The sequence below is a fragment of the Eurypyga helias genome, unplaced genomic scaffold (genome assembly GCF_000690775.1).
Source record: "Eurypyga helias isolate BGI_N326 unplaced genomic scaffold, ASM69077v1 scaffold22841, whole genome shotgun sequence".
Taxonomy (NCBI): domain Eukaryota; kingdom Metazoa; phylum Chordata; class Aves; order Eurypygiformes; family Eurypygidae; genus Eurypyga; species Eurypyga helias.
Window position 1 is genome coordinate 1 of NW_010231944.1, and position 16,788 is coordinate 16,788.

Below are 16,788 nucleotides of genomic sequence, written 5' to 3' on the forward strand. Positions count from 1 at the left end.
GCCGCGGCCCGGGACGGGACGGGACAGGACGGGGGGGTCGGCGTTGCATAGGTTCCGTTTCCTGTGACTGGGGCAACAGCGGTTCGCAGAGCCTCTCCGCTTCGTGCTGCTCCTTGGGCGCTCCAGGAGCTGCGTAAAACAACGTTTGCCAAGCCAGCACGATGCTCGTGCAATGAGGGAAAACCCAAACAGGGAGACAAAAGGTAGGAAGCACCGAGAAAAAGGAGAGTCTTGCATGTTGCTTCTTCGTACTATAGAAGCTGGGGGTGTGACTGGCTCTCCAAACCACCTACACTCCAGGGATGCCACCCAATCGCTGCCTGTGTGCTTTGCAGAACCCCTCCCCTTTCCTTTTGGCTAAGCAGGGACCTTTGGAGAAACTGCCTGTTCTGGCTCATGCAGACTGTAACATATAAAAGCTGTTAGCAGCTCCTGTGGCCAGAAGCTCTAAAACCAGCAGAGTTTTGTTCTTTGGGGGTTTGTAATAAGAGACACTCCTTCACAAAGGTTCATATCATCATACAGGAGAGTGCTATATATACTGGGAGAACAATAGGCTGTATTCTTTTATTTCTTGGTATTATCCAGAGGTAAGCCATTCAGCTCAATAAGTTTGCTTTGCATGCAGTTTTGCCAATGCTCATCACATTTTGCTGAATTTAAGACCTGAATGCTATTACTAAGATGTCCTGGTTTCATGCTTTATATGTTGTCTTTTGCCTACTAGTTTATATGTGCCACATTGTGTCAAAACAATCCATGCATATGGGATAGGAATAGCCCAGGATGTATTTTTCATTTTCAGTGGAAACAATTCTGTGAGGTTTCTTGCAGTCTCCCCATTTAAGATTTATAGTATGGTTTATGGACTGACCTGGTGTGATAACCCTGTCACTGTTTCAGGAATACTACTAGCTCTGATCATGTAATTCATAGTATAATGATTCTTCATTTCGTGTGTTTGTAGTAAGAACATGTTATCTCTTAATGATAATGTGGTTATTGAAAATTGCTCAGTAACATGTGTTCTGACTGGATTGTTTTTATGATTGAGCTGACAGCCAGAATCATTTTGCTGATCACAGCCTGCCAGTTTGCTTTGCCTTGCTACCCAGATGTACCGAATCACATCTTTGACATCTTCTCTTCTACAGATTTGTTTTCTACTGCCCTGACTTAAAGCAGAGTACCTCTGTGGCCTATCTTTCTCATTTGGCCCCAAAATGAGAGTAATCACTGCAATCAGTTGTGCTTTCTTATTTTCCATTCTCTGTGAAACAAGTGCATTAGTGTTACCCAACTCCACTGACCTACTCCTGTCAAACAATAATTTCACTGACATTGAGACGGCCTTGGCAGCTCATCTGGACTCTGCAAAAATTCCCAAAGCCAGGCGGAAGCGCTACATTTCACAGAATGACATGATTGCCATTCTTGATTATCATAATCAAGTCAGAGGCAAAGTCTTCCCACCTGCTTCCAACATGGAATATATGGTAAGTGAACTTCATTTACTTCAGAGTCAAGCTAAGTGTAAGTCAGTGATTTAATTTTCTTAAAGAAATTGTGGAGGTTTACTTAAGTAGACAAACGACTTTAACTACTATTGCTTACTGATGTATTCTTTCCTTACATTTTTAAAGTTGCATTAACTTAAGCAAGTAAAAGCTAACTACTGAACTCTGAACCTTTTACTTGTCCCGCTGAATTTTCATTTCCATGAGTAGTCCCAAGGAAGCTTCTGGGATGAATGCTCTGTAAATGAAGTTGTGAGTTAACTGCTTGTTGTCCTGAGGAATAGTATGTGGTCACAACAGGTGATCGCCTGTGTTTAAAGTGCTCATGATGAGTAGCCGCATTGCTTTTGTGGAGTACGCTGAAAATCATTGCCCTGCTGTATGCATAAAGGTAGTCAATGACCATTTCTAAGATCTTTCACACATAGTACTTTCAGAGATGATATGGTAAAACTGTGTTTGCAAAGTAATGCATCTGATGCACTATGTATCTCATGTTCATGTGTTTTATTTACTGCGTGTTGTTTGTGTGCACCTAATGCTTTTATTTTTCCATCAGATACAATGCTGCTTTTAAGTCTTTCTCCTGTATGTAGGATGTTAACGTGCTCAAAATGTTATGTTTGTGGCAGGTACCTTTTCCTCTTATTGGCAAATACTCATTATGTGAATTATCTGTTTTTGCAGGTATGGTAAAAGTTACCCATTCACTGTGATTTCATACTTGGCACTACTAGCTACAGCAGCGTGTCTGCTATTTTCTGTTCCAACTCTGAATACATGCACACTGTGGACCTCTAATGTTAAACATAGGTTGGCCAAGCAAAAATTTTCTTTTACCTTCTAAGTAAGGTATTCACACTGTTCTGAAAGCACAGACAAGTTGTATCAACACCATAATATCTACTTAAATTCACAGAGTTTCTTATATAACAACACACGGTTAATGGTTTTGAGAAACAAGACACCATCATCTTGACATAAAAAGGGGATAATAGTAATAACAAATCCTCCTTTCTAGCAGCTAATGACTAACAATTTGGACAACTTTCTATCACAGATGTTACCTAAATCTGGATTTGATCATATAATCTGCTTAGCACATCCCAGCAACACTTCAAAATGCTGAGTGCACTAAAAATGTTGCAGGATAAAGGCCTGTTGCCATACTATAGGGTGAGTTTGAAGTTTGGTTAAGTGGAAAGGCCAGAGACAGAAAAAACAGAGAGGTCAGAAGTCAGGCTCAGTCATCATTTTCATTGCTGTGCTCTCCACTGACGTTTCCTTTGATTCTGCATAAATAAACTTTGTTGTAATGTCTGAGGGAATGGCAGCCTACCATGCCCTTCCTTGGCTTGTGTGTTTTAGAAATGTGCTCCTGCAGTTTGCTTAAGTGAAGCCAGCACCCTGTCATATTCCCAAGGGTATTGTAAGTACAGTGTTCTTAGCCTGTTCAGTAAAAAAAAAAAAAAAACCAAAACAACTTCAAAAGAGAAAGAAGTCTTCCTAGATGAAATCTATTTTAATATACTCATATGCATAAACTGCCAAGATTTTAACTATAATGGTTGTGTACTCTGCTGCAGCTTTGCTCTGAAATGGTACTGTGCAAGGTTTGCTACAAAATCAAGGCTGAAGCCATACCCTTTACATCTTACATGCTATTCTTTTCCTTGTCCTTCTTACTTACTGCTTTTACAAGTCCTACCTGGCCATCAGGCTTAGCAGTAGCCTCAAAGGCAAGGTCTAGGGCTTTCTTTTACCATTGGTTTCCTATTCTGAAGGTATTTTATGACTGTATGCTGCAGAATTCAGAGTAGCACCTCAAGCTACGTAGGTAAGAATCCAAAGTGTAACTTGCACTTGGATCCCCAAGTGGCAGCCAACCCCTTTGCCACCAATTCTCTTTCAGTATTTGGTCAGCCCGTGTGTGTCCCATGTAACTTTACAGAGCAAAAAAAAGCTCAGTGAACAACATCGCACCTAGCTTGCTCTGACATCTACCTTGTAACCATGGCAGTGTCTGTTTAACTTCTTACCTGTGGCTACAGAAAGGTTTGGGTAGGGAGGTCTTGAAGATGACACAGTGCTGTAAATCATACGAGACTGGGGACCCCTGTATCGATAATGGTCATTTGAATTTGCTTAGTCCATTCTTTGGAGTGGCACAGCATCTGTTGGGTCTTATGGGGATGTAAGGTTGCTGCTGTTATATATAAAAATTGTGTCACTCGATACTAATTTTGATAAGACAACAAACACATTGTCATTACCAGCAGACAACGTGCACTGTGCTTGAAAAAACCTTACAGAGTGTGTCTTCCTGTCCTGAATACTATGGAAAAGTGCAGTGGTAGTGATGAAAATGGGCTTTCCCATTTTCCCTAACAATGACTAAAAAGGATGTCACATGTTAAAGAACTGGAATTACTTACAGATGCAGTAGATTGTGGAAATCTCTTGTAAGTGTGTTGAAGTAGTGAAGGACTAAGCAGTTTGGAAGTACAAGAAACAGATATTTTCTCATCTTTTATCTGTCCACAGTCATATTAAGTTGTGTTTTGTTCTTTTTTCTTAATTCTGTTAGGAACTATATTCTATGAACTATGTTCATGAGTTGCTGTGTCACATCCTCACTTCGCTACAGTTCCATTTGCTTTTTCTCCTCCGTTACTAGGAACTCAGGGTTTGGCTGTAAGGGTTGGTTCCTGTGATTGCAGCTCTCCAGACCCAATCTTTTTTTGGGCTTTTTTCCTTAACACATTCTCTTCCTTCCCCTGATGCAGTCTGCTTCTCACACGTTCAGTGCATTTGTAGATACTTTGAACTCCTTGGGCATTATTCTGTCTGCCCGTTATTCTGTCTGCCCGTTATTCTGTCTGGAAAGTTTGTGTGCTGCAGGACTTTGGATGAGAGGTCTTGATCTATGGATTTGAATGCACACGTGTTAGGGAGGGACACACATTTCAAATGAACACTGCAGTAGCAGAGCTAGGGGAGTGTTTTCATTCTCTTTGGGAGAGGTGGATCTGAGTGCTGCTCCAGTCTGTTGTTGTATGCAGTCCCCAATGAAAACTGGCAGCTGGGGAGTCAAAAACGACGGGAAGCATTGTTCTATTATCAGTTCCTAGTAAAGGAAACTGGTGTGTCTTATGCCAGTTAGACTTCGGGAAATCTTTCTTTTGGGACATTAACACTCTATGCATCAGACTTTAGTCTTCTTTTTGGTTCTATTTCTGGTATTGCTGATGCCTTGAGTTGGAAGTTTTTCTGCAAGTACAAATCTAAAGTCAGTGCATAGGTGAAGGAAGGTGAAAGAGAAAGGAAACAACAACTTTCAGGCCTATAATGTATAAGTAATGACCTCTTTTAATCTGGGTCTTCTTATGATATTCTTCATTCTTCTTCTTCCCAAGACTGTCATTCTCCAGTCTTTTCTTGTGCTCTAAAAGCTGATGCCATACCTTCAGAAAGAAAGATGACACCATCCTTTTGACCTGGCAAAGGGTGAAAATCATCCACTTGGTTTTGCATGCTCTTTCTGGAGGAAGCAGAAAGATTGCATAAAGCTCATGATTCAGAAGTGAGGTGTAGAATTACCTGCAGCTCTCTAATGAGAAAGGTATGTAAATCTTCAAATCCAGGGGGAGTCTGTGAACAAGGAAATCCCTTTCTCTGAAGGCTAATTCTGTACTACAGAGGCCTGTGTGGCCTTTCTGGAACATCTCACCTACTTGGTAGGCCAGTAAAGGTTTGCAAGAAGTTGTCAGCTGAAACTTGAGTCTCATAAAACTTGTCATTTAGTATGCATTGGTACTATCTCTACGGTCCCAAAACATTAATTAATCAAACATCTACTTCTATGAGAATGAAATACTATTTTTACCTTCTCTACAAGTCATCCCAACTTGAGGCCACTTTTTACAAGGTTCATACGGTCTGTGTTGTAACCCATGTCACTGTGTGCATGCAAAACTTGGTTGAAGAGGTGCTTGCGTACAGGCATGCTCTTTACAGCTTCACATGCACCAAGCAGAGGCAGGAAATCTGACATAGCTGGGCCTCAATGGGCACTGAACACTGTTCTCCATGGCATTCCCATAGGCAAAGTGGGAAGATCTGTTCTAGTTAAGAGTAATTTAAGGTGATTTGAATGACTTGTTAAAGACCCCTACCAAAAGACAAGCTGTGAGTAGTTTACAGCTGGCTTGCAGAGAGGGGTTCTCCAAGGATGAGTCCTAAGCCCGGGACTGATCAACACAGTCGTTAGTAGACTGGCAGTAGCATGCCCGAAGTGTAATAGATGGAACAGGATTACACACTCAAAAACACAGAGCTGAATGTTTGTAGAATGCTGTCTGAAGACTTTTGTTAAGCGCAGAACAATGCTCTAGACAACTTGAGTCTGCTTATGTATAGAAGATGTTTGGATATAGTTTAAATTCCTTTTTCTTCAGTCATTGCATAAAGGCACTTGGAGAAAATCTGCCCCTTGTTGAACACGCCTCTTTGTAGGACTCAGAATAGTGAAAGTTTCACAGATGAGCCTGAAATGAATTAGTTGGAAAACCCAGAGTTAATTCATGGCAACATCGTTTCTCATGAGCTGGTGGCAGAGGAGCTGGAAGGGAATGGAGAATCTGAGCCTATTCATCTATTAGTAAATCCACATAAAAGACTGTGATAAAATGGATAAAGGAAATGAACCATTCTTCTAAAATAGATTTAATTGTGTTCTAAAAGAAGTGCCTCTAGCCCTGTGGGGGAGTCCATGTGAGTCATGGGGGAAATCTGTTCACTTTGTATGGCCCAGGACTGACCCGCTTTGCTGAGGTCATGAATTTGGAGACTGCTTCCTGTCCATGGAGATCTGCAGGCAACTTACAAAGTCAAGTCGGAGAAGCAAGAAAATAGCTCACTTAGGGGTCACAAATATAAATAACTGCATTATTATTTCACTCCTAAATAGTCAAAAGTCTTGATAAATATTACTTGCTGACAAAGTGATCTTGACAATGGTCTGTAAATATGCAGTAGGTGATGGGTAAATCAAACAGAAAACCAAATGTCTTCTGACTACTTCAAATTTTCCAAAGTCTTATTTAATAACTAAAGCCATTCATATGGACATGGAAAAAGTGAGTTAATTTTCTTTAATTCTCTCCAATTCAAAAGCATTTCTGATAAATAATCTTCTCAACTTGTTTAACTGTTTTTTGCTGTTGTTAGTGTGGCTTCATACAAACCATTCTACATCTTAGAGGACATTTTGTTCTTCAGTTGTTTGCCCTGGCTCATCTACATGGTCCCACTGAAATCATCCATGTCTGTGAGTAAGGATTGCAGGGCTAGTTCCTTCAAGATTTATGTCTAATGAGTTGGATAGGATCTCTTAATTCATATAGTTTATCCCTGCCCTGTTGCAGGACTTCCTTCTGCATTAAATACATATGGTTTTCATCTTGTCTGCTCCTGAACACATATAGTGATGCTGTCTCAGTCACATCTCTTGGCAAATATTTTACCTTAGGAATAGAAATGATTTCCAAATGTCTAACCTAAATATTTCCCTCTAAAACACAGATAATTAATCTTTATATGCACTTTTAAACTACTCAATAGAATTTCTCTCCTTTTTAATTTCAAACATTATCCTTTACATATTTAATGATAGTTTTCTTGGCATTAATTAAGATGTATGCATGCATACGTTTCCTTAATTTCCATGTGTATGTCTCACAATACTTCTGCATATTGGAGCTAATTACAGTTGTACTCCATTTACAGCTCTTCTGTTAAATCAGTGAACAGCACCCTTAAATGTCAAAGGAGATTAGGCCCATCATTTTAACTCTGTATGTTTAAAGACACAAGTGCCATAATACAATGGAGAATTTACTCTAGAAGTTACTGGCAGCCTACTTTTTCCGTTGAATAGCCCATTTCCTGTAAATCCTGTATAAATGGTGAAGGACGAAATAAAGTAATCAGATGATGAGTCAGGGTGCAAAGATCTTAATCTGCTTTTCATCATTTCAGAGCACAAAGTAAATCCCAGTCTTCTGGGAGGAGAGATATCAAGGAGCTCCAAACTTCCTCAGTGTAGTCCACCTATCCCAGTTTGCCATGGCTTTTAGCTTACTCTGTGCTGGGAATTCACAAGTGAGGTGAGAACAAATGAGAGGAGGCGTAATGGTGAAGTGTGTTCACTGCGTCCAGTTTCTCCTTCCAACCACTTGTGTTTCTGTTTAGCCAACTGAGTGTGTCCATTCTGCCTGGTGCCATAACCCAGCACCAGAAGTGTCAGAAGATCATGGGCTAATAAATTCTGGAACATTAAACTTCCCAGAAAATGAGAAGAAAATAGAAAGAACTAATATGGTTTACGTGGTTACAGTAGGGGTTTCTGTCTGCATGACAACTTAGAAAGGAAGCAGTCATTTTACAGCATACTCAGCCTTTTTCTGTAGTGGAGGTTAAAACATGGCAACCGAAAGTGAGCTGAAAGAAAGCAAGACTAGACAGAGCTTACTTTCTGCTAATCTTGGCACAATGGAGTTAACTTGCTCTCTTTGGCCTCGCAGATGGGTTTGTCCACTTATCTATTTCCTACTGCATCACTGTCAATAATGCAACACTGTAATACTTGTTGGCTTTCAGTGAGACGCAGGGTGCTGCCCATTCTTCTAGCAGAGTTTCATCTACAAAAGTTTAGGAACCCCTGTTCAGTCTCAGTAAGTAAGCTGGTGTTCATCTAGGGTCAAATCAAAGTGGAGGCTGGCTATAAGAAGTACAAAAACCACCAGTTATGTTCAGGGTGAATAACAGAAGACCTGTTTAAAAGATGAACAGAAAGGACTTTTCCTGGAAAGCGCATCTTGAAAAATCTGAAGAACGGTTCCCAAAACGCAGTTGTTGATAAATATTGTGATAAAGAATGACTGTTAAACTTGCTGTGGTATTAGAGCTCCTTTCCAATGTTTTATGCATAAGAATTTAAAAACATCCATCTTGTTGGTGTTTTAGAAGAGAATATTTACATTATTTAAATTTAGTATTAGCAGAAAGCCTTCTAGGAGTTTAAGCAAACAAAAAACAACCTAGTAAAGTCTCAGATAGAGAAGCAGCCTGCCCGGAGCCCTCAGAATTAGACATTCCTTTATTATTAAATGTAGCACCTCTTGAACTTCTTGGCTAAAAACAGAGACAGGGCATTTTTCACAAGAATCTTAATCCAAAATACACAGTATTTCATTTCATACATGAATGGAGATGATAGTAACCTTAAACCTCTCAACATTTTTATCCTTCTTCCATACCTGAAAAGAAAATCTGAAAAGAATAGTCTACCCAGGTCTGTGGAAATGTGTCCCCTAAAGACAGCAAAAGATGGAAACCCCACTTGTTTGGTTTTTGTACACAGAATACTGTCTTCAGCACGGGAAGCTCCATGTATGAATGCATCTGCAGGTGCCCTGGGGTGGGTTTTGAGATTTGTTTCAACTCAGCTGAGAATTAACTGGTTTTGCATTGCTGTCTGCACAGTAATGTCTGTTAATCTGTATGAAGAGAAAGAATCAAACTGAGCTGCTGTTTCTGAGAATAAAGAACTATTGTTCTTATTCTTTATCCTGCAGAAAGAAGAAGTTGCTATGTGTTTTCTTTGGTGTCATGCGGCCATATCTTTCAGTTAGCGCTACTTAGAAAATAATAAGTATTTTCTTTGAAAACTTTTAAAGAAATTAAGAACATTTTTTGTTTTAATGAAAATCCTCAGTGGTTAGTAACAAAAAAAGTAAAAAAACGTGGGCTTTTTTTCATATAGAAGAGAAACAAAATACCACGAAAGAATCATATTTTTCATTCACATTTTGTGGTTTTGAGAGAAGGCAATTTGCTCTGATCATGCTTAAAATGATAGAGGTCAGACACCTTCCTTTTCAGACTTCTGACCAATTGTCAGGGTGACATGGGGCTAGACAAAGTTTGGTCCTTTTAGTTACCACTTCTGAGATAAGCTCTTGCCAACTAAAATATGCCTTGCAGTAGGTTAGAAAAGCACTGAATATTTTAAGATATGTAGCTCTGATATTTAACTTTTCCAAAAGCTAAACAAACAATAGCATATCAGAGAAGCTTATTGTTATTAAATCTGACAGCCTACCAATTTTCTTTGTATCTTATTGTTTAAAAGCCTGGTGCCAAACATGAAAAGAAATGTGGACAACCTTTAGAAGAAACAAATTGACAGTGGTCAAGCTTCAAATGATAGGAGTTTGAATTTGGATCAAATAGACACCCAGGAATATAAACTTCTGTATAAAACATAGACATGAATTTTCATAAGGAAAGAATTTCTGGCAATGAGATTTCTTGGACATCTGTCTGGTGATGCCCTGATTACTATAAGACAGACCTTCTAATTCTGAGCCATTCAGGAGTGTAATCAGCTGTTTGGAGGCTTGGTTATATGAGGGTAAATTGACTGTAAAACATTGCACAATTTTACTTTGGGTTACAGTGGAGTATTGGACAAGCAGCTTGGTGTATTAACCCACTATTTATTTGCAAAAGAACGAAGTACAGAACTGCGATTTCCATCAAGATTTTTTTCTCTAGAGAGTAGACTTCAGCAATTTACTGTGTAAACTTTCTAATTAATACCCAATGAATTTAGGAAAGGACTTGCACATGTGGTAGGCACCAATTACAGTATGCACAGTAAAATTTCTAACAGGTGGCAGTTGAGAGCAAAAAGTATTCATATTCTTAGAGAGAGAGAGACAGATTAGAGTCCAAATGATCTCAGAGCCCAAATAAATATATGAAGTTTGCCAAATCTGTCTATAAATTCCAATGAGCTCATATGTTTTCATCACACGGTATGTATTGAAAAAAGTGAAGGCAAAGAGACGAGGCTCTTTCAGTCACTCTGCTGAAAAAGCACGCAGGCAGAAGGGCGGGTGGGTTGTTGTATTAAACTTTGTGCCAGATTTGGGGTAGTGGACATGATGGGGGGTCCCCCAGAAAGTCTCTGAACCTGAAAATGCTACAAGTTTGACTCTGAAAAAGAGAAAGGGAGAAGTTGTGCAAGGGACTCCTGCAGCCCTGCACGCTGCTGTGGGATTCTTGAGAAATGGGCACCGCACGTGCAAGTGGTGCGGCCAGTGCGAGGCTGCACGGCTGAATGACCCATGAGGACAAGATCTGCGTGTTGGAGGGTAGCAGCCTACATCTGCTAATCCTCTCTGGGACTTGCACTAGCAGCTGTGGAGTGCAGCTGCACAGATGGGCTGGACATGTCAGATTTCATCCCTCAACTTCACAACGTTTTTCTCACAGGAAGAAATCTCTTGGATTGAGGTTTTCTTCTTTCCTGCTTGCTGCCATTCTGGGAGTATGAGCTTCTGATCTTCAGCTAGGCAAACAAGCAAAAGCACAGGGCTAGTGGAGAATAAAATCAGAAGCCCGAGGTAGAAAAGTTAGGGGTTTTGATTGATCAATGCTAAAAAAAGGTCCGACTGGCCACCTTTCTAAGGTACATGGGAGCCCCTGTGGATTTGTTTGTACCAAATAACAATCTGAAGACACTGAGTCCACAGAAAACATATATTAATGACCAATAAGATGCCAAAACTGAAAAATAGCATTTCCTTTGCAATCTCATCACCTAACTGCAGTCGTGTAAGGAAGCTGTTGAAGAGAAGAGGGATTTAAACAGCACACTTCAACTGTTTACTCTGGATTTGTGCTCAGACCTGTACCTGGTGCTTATCACTCCAGCTGTGCAGTTCGTGGCAGTCAGCTGAGGAACTGGTCCCACCACAGCTGTCATGGCATTATGGAGAGCAGCCCTCACTCAATGGGCATTTGGGGAATTCATAGGAGGGTAGTGAGTGACCGGGATTTGTATGTTTTGCTTAAAGTACTTTTTTTTTACCACTGAGAAATATGCAGAATGTTATCCTAGTTGATATGCCATATTAAAAAAAAAAAAAAGGAAAACAACCGAAAAAACCCCCACCAGACCAAAAAAAAACCCAAAACCAAACCAAAAAGGTACTGACAGCTGCTGCTGGTATTTAATATTCAGAGCAATGCCCTGCTGAGGATCTCTATAGCCTTGTGCAACGATGGGGAGCTTCGTTGTTACTGGCAATAAAACTGATACAGAACAGGTTAAGGTTTATGATGGCAAAAGAAGAATGAAAACATGGTTCTGTATTGCTTGAATGCTTTAAAATGGTCATTAGCAGACCCCTTATGCTCCCAAGTAAAAATCCTTCTGATAAAAATTCTGTTTACACACAAATAAAAGCATTAATACAATATATCGCTGTGTATTGAGCTTACTTTGTAACTAGATCATAAATTCTTGCTACATGGTGCCATTAAAACTATTTCAGAATATTTGCAAAGAAGAGTTAATTGCCATTTTCTTTGGTAACATACAAGGCTCTGTCACATACAAGGCATATATAAAGATATAAAAATACTAAGTCAGATCAAGATATTTTTACTGATATTTACTGATATTTTACTGATTTTTTTACTGATATTTTACTGATATTTTCCTGTCAGTGGGAATCTGCCTGCTGAAAAAAATTTGATTAAGCTGAAAAGAGATTAATTTTCAGCTCTGAAAATCAGGAAATTGTGGGAAAAAATAAATGAAAAATGTTTCAGCTTTCCCATGGAAAGTCATCCTTGGCTACATGGTCATTCCCATCTGAATAATACTTCTTGTCTCCACACATCGCATAATGAAGAACTAGACTAAAAGTTAGGTTGATTTTGTTTTTCCCTTAATCCTTGTATTTTCCAGGAATAATGGGTCTTAACTTCCTCTATTCCAAATTCTGAACTCTATGAACAATTTACAAAGCAATGCAATTTCAGGTGACAATATCAGTCATTCTTTCTCAGATGTGTCATCTCTAATGGGAGCAACTAAAATGTTAGTTTTCAGTCTACCTTTTTGGCTCTAAAGATATTACTAATTTACATATCTTTTTTACTTCAGTAAAACTATCAGTATTCTACTTCTTGAATCCGTCCTTTTTTGTCTACCTGTAAGGAAACTGAAATAAACATTTTAAGTGCAAGTGCTTTATTCTTACTTTTGAAGTAGTGAGTCAGAAAAAGACAATGTAACATCACTGTTAATGAAAGTAAATGCAGTAAAATGTTGACAGATCTTAGTGGTGACTTTGGAAGAAGCCAGTAATTGCTTTCTGAGGAAAAATCTTTTTAAAAAAATCACAGCATATTTTGCAGAATTTATCAATCAGATCGTAATTCTAAGGATAGATATCAGCAACATGGAAAGTGAAAATTGTCTTTCCTTTTTACTTTGACAGTGTGTTGAAGAGGTGTAATAGAAATAGATGCCCTTTTTGATACGTACAGAGCAGCCAGATTATTTTTTTTAATTTATTTTAAAATTATGAAATGTTGAAATTCTGCCTATTTTTCAAATAGTGAGGATATATCTTCTTGTCAAAGTGGGGAAAAAAGTCATTAACATATTCTGGTATAGAGAAAAGAAGTTTAGGATCATAACATTTTTACACTTGCAGGAGTAAGGATTGTCTGGTTTTAAGAAAAGTGTCCATCAAGGGTCTATTTATGAAGTTCCAAGGCATTTGTCCTTTCCTTTCTTGACTTAGCTAGTGATAGTTTGGATGATCTATAGCATCCCAGAACTCATTTTCATCATTCAAAACACGAGAGAAAGACTTGAGTAAGGAAACCTTTGAGTAAGAAAGACAGAGTAAGGAAACCTTCTCTTAGCTAAATCTTAAAGAAGTTCTTTCCAAAGAAATGATAAACCTTGAGGCATGCGATGAAGAAGCTAAAGTGACAGACATACATGGCCACTTCTATTAGTGAGCTTTTTCTCCTATTTTGGCAAATTATGAAATTGATATTAATTAAATGGACCTATATTATGTATTATTCTAGCTCTTCCACCTATGGAAAAATCTCTCAGAAGATGACCTGACGTAGCCTTTTCTCCAGGTGTTGACAGTCTTTGGATGGCCAAGCTGAACTCTGAGTGACACAGACTGCTTCCTAGTTCCCTGTGGACTGCAAACAGCATCTCACAAAGGCAGCATGAAACTCAGTGTTTTAGTACTGGCTGCAGGCAGAAACATTGTGGTGCCTGTGTATGGACTGTCTCACAGAGACAGGTTAATTTAAGGAAAAACACAGTCATGTCATGAGCTTCACTGATATCCAGAGGTCCTGAATCAGACCTTAAACTAGAAAAAAATTTAGTTTCCTAACCTTTATGTAATCACACAGGACAAATATTATGGGGGAAAACTAGAAGCACTCCAACCTGTTGTGCAGCAAATCTGAGAGGTGATCCATGAACAGAGAAGGTCCTTAAGGAAGGTCTGACATGAACTATTTTGCTTAGTCTTACTGAAAGTCTGTGGTGAATATATGCTCCCTGCTAAATGAAGTTACAGATCCCGGCTGACATGGTTCCATGAGACCATCAGAATCCCGAGACCTGCCATTTCATCTGCACCAACAATGGTCTCCAGAACCTGAGCATGCTGCTTTGAATCCCTGCTCTTAGTATAATTTAACCGTGACTTCATATACCCGTCATTCACAGATGTTCTCAGCAAAGTTTGCATGTTCAGGCTGTGCTAATAGATGTTGCAGTAGTGCATTTAAAACTAGGAATATGAAACTTTTCACTTTTCAAGTAAAATTACCACAGGATAAATGTATCCAGAGTAGCAGTATGTTTGTGGTAATGCAGCAGTGCTTTAGAAAGTTTGCAGTAAGAGCAAGTGATTCAGATTAAGAGAGCTCCATTTGATTTGTTTTGCATACACTTTTTCATTGTTTTCTACCTGCAGATAAAATAGTGAGGTTGCTGTCTGAAGTACCTTGTTGTTTTCAGCTTTACCTCCTGTTCTGCAGTATGGTTTGCCCCCTAACACGTGTTGAGCAGTGTCAAGAGAAAGCGACTCCACTTAAACGATTGATATTAGGAGTACAGTTCTGACTGCAATGGGAATGAGCAGAACTTAGGTTCAACTTGCAGTTAAAAATGATTATGTGCACCATTTCTCAGATTAAATAGTAGCTATAAACACAGGAAAGGAACATCCAGTTATTGTTCAATGAATGTTGTAGAGAGGTCTTTGTAATATTGTTGTTGCTTCTCTTTCTACATCGTAACGTTTATTCAGCTTCACTATCATTTTAATGCCTAAGAGGATAATTGTAAGCAGGATCTCTTATTCCAACAAAGCTGTTTCAACACAGACAAAAGGACAATAACATCCCTTCTACATATAAATTATCTAAGAACAACTGAGAGATAGCTATAGAAACAGATATAGGAAGGGTGAACTGTGACCCACAACATTAAAGGCTTCTATTGAGTAAGGAAGCTCACTTTTTAGGCTTCAAGAAATTTCATTCAACATTAAAGAGATTTCATTTTACACTGAATTTCTTATTATTCATTATGGAAATATCTGGATTTACTTTACTATTTGTTTACAGAGTGAAACAAACAAACAAGGAAGGGCTTACAAGGAAGGTGGGGGGGGAACTTGTTACAAGGGCCTGTAGTGACAGGACAAGGGGGAATGGGTTTAAATTGAAAGTGGGGAGGGTTAGATTAGATATCAGGAAGAAGTTCGTCCCGGAGAGGGTGGTGAGGCACTGGAACAGGTTGCCCAGAGAAGCTGTGGATGGCCCATCCCTGGAAGTGTTCAAGGCCAGGCTGGATGAGGCTTTGAGCACCCTGGTCTAGTGGAAGATGTCCCTGCCCATGGCAGGGGGGTTGGAACTAGATGATCTTTAAGGTCCCTTCCAACCCAAACCATTCTATGATTCTATGAAACAAAAAACCATCTTCGGTGAAATTCTGGCCTCACTAGTAAAATTTCTGCGGACTTTATTTTTATTCCTGACTCTCAACCAGCATGTGTTGCCTGAGTGCAGAGAACACCTCAGGGCTGCCTCATAAATCCTCATATATTGGTCTCTGGTGTTGAAACTCCTTGTGTAGAAGCACTGATTTGTTCTCTGTCTTCATTCCACTTGACAATTTTCAAGTCAACTGTAATTTTGGAGTGTTGTTTTGCAGGGAGCAGTGCAGAGAGCACAGTCCTACAGCTTTCTAGGAAAATAATCTTTGGCTGAGGAAAGAAAAATAAATTGGCCAAAGGATGTTCACTTGATGTTGCCAATGGAAGCATGGTGAGATAGTTTAACTCTATTGCAGCTCAGTTAGACCCAGTTGAGGAGTGAGGGGGGTTTCCATGCTGGACCAAATCAATAGTCTGATCTGGAGAGTTTGGGAGGGAACTTTGTACTGGGTGGAAGGAAGGTGACTGCTTCCCCAACTACCAACCACCTAGGAAATTAAGATTTGCTATACCCAGGGAGAGAATGAGCATAGTTTGTCACTAGGGGTTTGCATGATTAGCATTTGAGGATGAGTCATGTTCTCAGACCTTGACCCGCTGAGTATGTAAATCCTTTTTTCCCTTTGCAATTTTATGTTTGTGTCAAACAACTGTCTCTAACATATTTAATAGAAACACCAGATGAGCCATCATTTCAGAGTTTATAATTTTGTTTATCACATTGTTTTTTTTAAAACTCTTTGCTAATTATTGAGCTTTTTAATTTCTCCTTGTACAGAAACTGCCTCTCTGGCTTTCAAGTTACTTCAATTTCTCTTTTTAGGGTATTTTTCTGTTTCTTTATATGCTATGTATCTATGTACAACAATGAGGCCTCATGGGTTCAAAATCTAAATGTCTTTTCCCTGTTCTCTTACATGCCCAAAACAAGGGACTGAACTGAGATACAAATTAATGTGTATTTATGTGCATTAATTAAGTGTGGACTCAGGATCAGACTTCTATTTGAAGAGGGTGAACAAATGGTACAGTATCTTACTGCCCAGAAGATTTTAGGGCATTATGAGATAATAACTTTCCTGCTTCAGCCTCTATACATTTTTGCCTTTTCTTGTGGAGATGAGCTAGAGCTAGTCCTAGAGGGACTGCAACAACCTTGTCTTCTAGGGAAATAAAATAAAATAAGGAAGGTGAAGCACTTCATCCTCTCGCTTAAAATACAAATTGTTTACATAGCAGGAGGGGACTCTGTACAAAGGCTTTTCATCAGCCTGCTAATGAAGAAATGGAGGAAATGAAAAGATGCTTCCTATCCTCCCCTCTCCTTTATTTGTTATTAGGTGGTTATTTTCTTTCTCTTTCCC

At 39.2% G+C, this 16,788-nt stretch overlaps 1 protein-coding gene across 1 annotated transcript in view; it reads left to right on the top strand.

Moving 5' to 3' along the window:
• Positions 1–346: 346 nt before the first annotated feature.
• PI15 (peptidase inhibitor 15) overlaps positions 347–16,788 on the top strand; it is a 23,772-nt gene continuing 7,330 nt past the window's right edge. Inside the window, exons 1-2 of the mRNA XM_010161269.1 lie at positions 347–590; positions 1,155–1,496. Of these exons, the coding sequence (XP_010159571.1) occupies positions 1,224–1,496 (273 nt within the window). The 5' untranslated portion in view covers positions 347–590; positions 1,155–1,223. The remainder of the gene's footprint in view (positions 591–1,154; positions 1,497–16,788) is intronic.